The sequence below is a fragment of the Priapulus caudatus genome, unplaced genomic scaffold, assembly GCF_000485595.1.
Source record: "Priapulus caudatus unplaced genomic scaffold, Priapulus_caudatus-5.0.1 Scaffold819, whole genome shotgun sequence".
NCBI lineage: Eukaryota > Metazoa > Priapulida > Priapulimorpha > Priapulimorphida > Priapulidae > Priapulus > Priapulus caudatus.
In genome coordinates this window covers 57,458-64,351 of record NW_014577880.1, presented here as the reverse complement: position 1 = coordinate 64,351, position 6,894 = coordinate 57,458, and the positions used below count along the sequence as shown (strand labels likewise).

Genomic DNA, 6,894 nt, shown 5'->3' with positions numbered 1-6,894 from the left:
GCTCCGCCGAAACGTTCTGGATTCTATCTGCACTACAGAGTTAAAGAAACAAGATCTGCCAGGCGCTCTCAGGCACTCTGCCCATGGTCGAGCACTCTGTCCACAATGATTGGCAGGGGCCATGTGAACTGCTTTAAATAGATGAAGCTGCAAATTGTACTTTATTTCATTGACATAAAACACGGGATACATCAAATCATGAGTTTGATTCTCGAAACGTAAGGAAATGTAGGCTCGAACAAATGCGTAATGTTTAGCTGCAGATTAAAAGTCATTATAAGTTCTAATTAAGTTTTCACCTGTCGTTCATGACATCATCATGCAGTTGGCAACAATGATAGCTCCACTAGTAACACACAGGACAGCTTGAATGGTGAGACGGCTCTGCAAGTGACAACAGACAAAGTAGCAACGGGTAGAATTTAAAATGCTTGCTGATTGTTTTCAATTTTCTTCTTTATGTTTAGCAGTGTATCTAGTATAGTAGTGCTGATAGGGTCTATGTCTCCCCAGGGTACTGCCGGAACGTACCTTGGGTACGGTACGGTATACCAGAACGTACCCTGGTACTAAATACTACTATCTAATATGCGCGCGACCGTACCTCGGCCACTCCACTAACGAGTCTAGGGAGTCGCCTACGCCTACTCCTAACTCTAACCTTAACCCTAACCCTAACCATATCAGCTAGATAGTTACCAGGGTACGTTCCGGCAGTACCCTGGGACATAGACCCTATGAGCACTAGTAGTAGGCCATGTAAATTGTATCGCGAATTGTCGTAACTGTAATGTGCTAAGCCAGCTGCTAATACACGTAGTGCTCATAGGCGTCTATGTCACCCAGGGTACTGCCGGAACGTACCTTGGTAACTATCTGATATGGTTAGGGTTAAGGTTAGGGCTAGGGTTAGGGTTAGGGTTAGGGAGTAGGCGGTAGGGCAACTCCCTAGACTCGTTAGTGGAGTAGGCGAGGTACGGGCTCGGCATACCGGACCGTACCCAGGGTACGTCCAGCAGTACCCTGGGGACATAGACCCTCTCAGCACTAGTAGTACTACTAGTAGTACCTATAGCTCTAGTAGTAGTAGCTCCAGTGGCAGCGCCTGCGGCAGTCACTAGACGCGGGCTACTAGGCACTGCAGCAAGAACAAGTCCGCACTGCAGCTACAGCACACACGCGGCCATTGACTATATATAAACAACGGCGTTATATATAGTCAATGCGCTGTGTGTGCTGTAGCTGCAGGTGCGGACTTGTTCTTGCTGCCAGTGCTACTAGGGGTACTATAGCTCAAGAAACGGTATTGCTAGGTTAGAATTGACCGACGTTGTATATTAGAATAGACTGACGTTGTATATTGACGTCAGTTTCACAGCCTGGTCGGTTAGGGGTATATTACAATAATGTAACCCAAACCCAGGAGGATAGGGGTCCCTATCCTCCTGGGTTTGGGTTACATTATTGTATCTAGGTTAGGGGTGCTAGAGCTGAGAGAGTCTATGTCCCCGGGGTACTGCCGGAGCGTACCCTCGGGTACGGTCCAGTATACCGCGAACGTACCCTGGTACTATCTAATATGCCGGACCGTACCTCGCCTACTCCACTAACGAGTCTTAGGGAGTCGCCTACGCCTACTCCCTAACCCTAATCCTAACTCTAACCATATCAAATAGTGACCAGGGTACGTTCGGTATTACCCGGACCGTACCCAGGGTACGTTCCGGCAGTACCCTGGGGACATAGACCCTATGAGCGGTACTAGAGCTACTACTACTAGTACTAGACCGAATAATTCTGTCCCATATTGCATATAACCTTTTTTATATTTGGTGAGGCGTTATTGCGTTATATGCGTTATATGCGCGACGCGTTATATGCGTTATATGCGGACGCGTTATATGCGTCCAATAACCTCACCAAAGATATAAAAAAGGTTATATGGGAGCAGAATTATTCGGTCTACTAGAGCTACGTGCAAGTGTATAGCGATTCTTACTTATTGGACGCATCTCTAACGATGGCTCTGCCAAATCGGGATATATGCGTTCTTTGTAGTAAGACTCTCAACGATATATACAGCAGGGGAAAGAAGAAAGTGCCAACCAACAGAACACCGAACTGATACTGATAGACGAACATTTCGCATGTTGTTGGTTATTCTGACCCGCATAGCAGAGCATTATATAAAACATATGCTTTGGGCATAGATCAGACATCGTGGCGCCATCTCTCGGGAAAATTGGACAGGTATAAGATGCTATCAGGAGTACATGGATGATGGATGAGAGAATCTCTGATGGTTCATGCCAGAAGGCAGTAGAAAAAATCGAGAGAGAGAGAGAGTTTATTTTATCACTTTCAATATCAGCAGATACAATTTTTTTTTAACAAAATATAAATAACGTGCAGTCAAGGGATGGCAAAAAGACCATACTGTTATCTAGTCAGCTGCAACCCTTAGAGAAATTAATTAAGTATAAAGGCACCTGTCATAAGAATAAGATGTATGATGAGAAATATTTGAACAAAATGTTTGTATGATAACAATAGAACAAGCAGCAGACATGAAGTTATGTACAAAATATGTTGGACACATATAAGAAATATTATGCCCAGCAATCAGTACAGTACAGTAATCGAATCAAATATTTACATGCTAATAAAGAATAACTTAAGCGGCATATATTACAATTTATGTCAATGTCATGATTAAATTAAGATGTGAAAAACTAATCAAAATAAATAACAAAACAAACAAAACGGTTTTTCAAACTGAACATACATAGGTGAGAAAAAAAATATAGCATATAAAAAAATATACTTATCAAGAATATGTGTAAAGCAGTTAGCAGTCACATAAGATAAGGAAAATAATGAATTGTAAGCATATATATAACACCTTTACATACGTTAGATTTGACAATTAATAATTACATGCAAGGAATGGAATAGCATGCAGAGGAGAGAAATAGTGAAGGTAAATCAGGTGAAGGATGAGATGGGGTAAATGAAGGAAGGAGGAGTGTAGAGAAGGAAAGATTACAGGAAATTGATTATTAAAAGTGCCAACATTTCAGCTATTATATACCTCATTCGAAGTCATTGATAAGTATTAAGACTATTAAGTGGCGGAAACGAGAAACTTGTCTAATCAGAGATGATTCTAAACAAATAGTATATACTTATGGAAACTCACACCTCTTTTATTGTGAAACAAAAATTTGAAATTCCGATTCACAGTTGGAACTTAGGTATTCATGTCCTACAAAACAGCACAAATACACAAGAAATGCTCCAATTGTAATGTCATGCTTGTTTTCTTCTGTACTGTACACTAAACACCTTTACTTTGCAATAAATTTACCACGAAAACACGATATACATAAAAATGTCACTTTTTCATAGATAAAGGGTAAAACATAATAATAATAATAATTACAAAATATAAATACATAAAAGATTCCAAAGGTAGTACAATAACAAACAATTTAAAATCTCACATAAACTAGCCAAAAATAAGACCACAAAATTTCTTGAAATTTTGTTAAACATTCCACATACGTACTATCAGTGATAACATAAGGAGTAAGATAATATAGGATATCCTATATTATCTTACTCCTGATAACATAAGGTTCCCTCCGATAACATATGACAATGACTCATAGACATTAGTCTCCTATTATGTTGCTAGTCAATTATACAATGTTCGTGAATCTTACACAATGCATAGGCTATTTAACTGGTGATATGACTTCATATTATCAAGCAAAGCAATTGAAACCATGAAGTACAATGGTTTGTTTCATGTAATGGATGAGATGAAAGACAGATTGACTGTAAAATTATCTAGATAGATAGTGATATGTATCTTCTAAAAAATACGAGGTTCGGCCTTTTCCACTATTATTTTGGGAACATCTTTTACTCTGATGAGTAAAGCTGCGTTTAAACTATCGATTTTTGTCAGCAAATCGTACCGATTTCAAGTGCATTCCAACTAACCGGCTCAAATTCGATTGTGTTGGAGTCGGATTCGGAGTCAAGTCTCCGAGTTGGAGAAATAAAACGTGTTCTATTTTGCACGACTCGGACGATTTGCTGACAAAAATCGATAGTGTAAACGCAGCTGAAGGCACACCAGAACTTGCCGACAATAAACTGCAATTCATTAATTCATTTTGTTTTTTCCCACTAATGATATTATCCAGATCACCCTTTACTATGCTCTGCTAACCACATACCATAACTCACCGTATATGTATAATTTACAACTCTCAGAAAAACCAAACTGAGGTAGAACATGCGAGCCATGTGATGTGGCTCATTTAGCACTAGTAGGGATCTATATAAACCTACCTAACTCATCCCCTCCTGCCCTATTGGACTTGATCATCCCTTCCCAACGTGACTCCTTACTATTTTCTCCTAATTCCTCTCCGCAATACCAAACTCCTGCCTGTCCTACATGCAACACTGCCATGGAGGAATTTTATGCTTCTTTCTTGAAGTTTAGAGCATCGCTGTTTATGCAGAACCTAAGTCCTGTTGGCTGCGGTCCATCATCAAACACATGACCCAGATGTGCATCACACTACAAGTAAATAAATCAAATAAAATTACAGTTAGTGCATGTATGGACCAGGTTGCTAAAACCATGATCTTACGATTGCACACCACAGAGACATGCACACACGCACGCATGCACAGACGCATGCATGCACAGACGCACGCACACACACACACACACACACATACACGCACACATACACACAGAGTTAATCATAGAGCAGAGGAAAACGCAAATCAAATTTGTAAACAAGATTGAATCTGAAAATTGAGAAGACCGACTTTATACATGGCGTATTAATTCCATTATTCCAAGAGCATTGAGTATACTATCGGCGAGAATGCCATGCAACAGAAAGATATTAAAACAATATGAATCATCACCCCCTTCTGATATCGGACACCGACCTTTTTACAGATCACCTCCGTTCTGTTTGTATTGTACTTGTTGTCGGATCGTGCTAAGATGTTCGTCTGCATGCCATCTCCGCCGGCCTTGGCACCGTAAGCTTCGTAGAAGGATGGCCAGCCTGAATGCGAGTCAAACTTGGCCTCGGAACTGCAATGGGAAAAGACGCTCTAAACAACAATGCAGAAACGCTGGAATCTCGACAATGCGGACATATCACACACAGCCTAGAGGATCTCACATCATGGCTCCCCCACAGCATCAAGAATTCTCAATCATAGATTTCTACTAGTAACTGGACTGCTCAATACAACAAGAGTAATCGGAGATAGCAAACCTCCGCCACAGCGTAACAGTCCCACCATCTTGCTGGTACACCCAATATAGTTTGATAAAATGTTTAAAAATTTGAAAAAAAAAAGATCCAGGATTTTTTTTTATGAATTTTGAAGTCTTCCCCCCAAAAAAAATCCTGGATCCAGATCACCACCAAAATCTAATCGATTGGTTTTTGGCCCAAGACCAACCCATTCAAAAAATTTCATCAAAATAAGTCTGTAACTTTTTGAGATATCCTATTTACAGACAAACAAACCAACAAACAAACAAAGAGGGGCGAAAACATAACCTCCTTGGCAGAGGTAATTAGGTGTACCTGAATAGCAGGGCCTCGCAGCAGATGCAGGTATAAATTCCTTTCTCACCGTGGAGCAAGTATTTCCCACTGAAAGGCTGCAAGATTAACACAGTGGCATTGAATGACTGACTGCAAGGACGCATTAAACACGAGGTATGTGTTCAACCCTACAATTGGACCAAGGACGTTAAAGTGATTACGTCACCGTAAATAGTAAAAATTTAAAAAATATTTCCACTTTTTCACAAAATATAAGTAATTCTGTTCACTTTTTATGGTTAAATTGCTGCATTATACTTCCTGTCGCTTTTTCACAAAATATAAGTAATTCTGTTCACTTTTTATGGTTAAATTGCTGCATTATACTTCCTGTTTTACTATATTGTTCGATGTGAACATACACTCGTGACTCATACATATAGCCAAGAGTAGATAATAACACATATAGCCCATAGCAAGCAATTAATGTCAGGATCATAATATCAAATCGTCCAAGTTTTACGGATTTTTAACTAGTTAAGAAACAATCTTATCAGGTAAGAATTTGACGATACGTTTAGTATATTCCGTTAGTTCTTACTTTTAATGTAAAAAAATGGCAACAAAAATTTTACAAATTTTACCATAGAAAATTCGTGACGTAGTCAATTTAATGTTCTCATGATTAGAATCAGGAGGAAAATTACGGTTAGGTTGCAATCAGGGTTAGTTAGGGCGGGTGGTTAGAATTAAATGGGGCAAGTAGGGATATAAGTTATAATTAGGAATCAGTTCAAATCATAGTCAGGGGATAGGGTTAGGATTGGTGGCTAGGGTTAATGTTAAGGTGATCATGTTGATAAGGATGAGAATAAAGATACCAGGGTACGTCCTCCATATACATAGACATATACTAGAATTATCCTCTTGTCCAACATCAGTACTGGATACATACCATAGAGAATGGCTTCCAGAAGTATACGCGAAACAAATCGATAAAATAAGTAGTAGATATGCGCGGTGAGAAACACGTACCATCTCCGTTCCTTTCTCTCTCGTCACGAAATACTGCTCAGGTGTGAGCTTCTCCTTCCATTCCTTATTCGTGATTTCCATCGGATCGTTCTCCTCCGTGGCATGAAACTTTGCTATAGTACAGACAATTCCATTTAAAAAAATATTACCACAACGACGGCCTTAACCAGACTCCTCCCTACTCCAACACCTTCTCCTCCTCCTCCTCCTCCTCCTCCTCCTCCTCCTCCTCCTCCTCCTCCTCCTCCTCCCTACTCAAGCA

General features: G+C 40.0%; 2 protein-coding genes across 2 annotated transcripts in view; both read right to left on the bottom strand.

Moving 5' to 3' along the window:
* LOC106813756 (protein FAM57A-like) overlaps positions 1 to 2,167 on the bottom strand; it is a 9,149-nt gene extending 6,982 nt beyond the window's left edge. Inside the window, exon 1 of the mRNA XM_014817977.1 lies at positions 2,000 to 2,167. Coding sequence (XP_014673463.1) covers positions 2,000 to 2,142 — 143 coding nt within the window. The 5' untranslated portion in view covers positions 2,143 to 2,167. The remainder of the gene's footprint in view (positions 1 to 1,999) is intronic.
* Positions 2,168 to 4,060: 1,893 nt separating this feature from the next.
* Positions 4,061 to 6,894, bottom strand: part of LOC106813750 (methionine-R-sulfoxide reductase B2, mitochondrial-like) — a 6,601-nt gene continuing 3,767 nt past the window's right edge. The window contains exons 2-5 of the mRNA XM_014817970.1: positions 6,633 to 6,745; positions 5,637 to 5,713; positions 4,981 to 5,131; positions 4,061 to 4,597 (exon numbers count right to left, since the gene is read on the bottom strand). Of these exons, the coding sequence (XP_014673456.1) occupies positions 4,496 to 4,597; positions 4,981 to 5,131; positions 5,637 to 5,713; positions 6,633 to 6,745 (443 nt within the window). The 3' untranslated portion in view covers positions 4,061 to 4,495. The remainder of the gene's footprint in view (positions 4,598 to 4,980; positions 5,132 to 5,636; positions 5,714 to 6,632; positions 6,746 to 6,894) is intronic.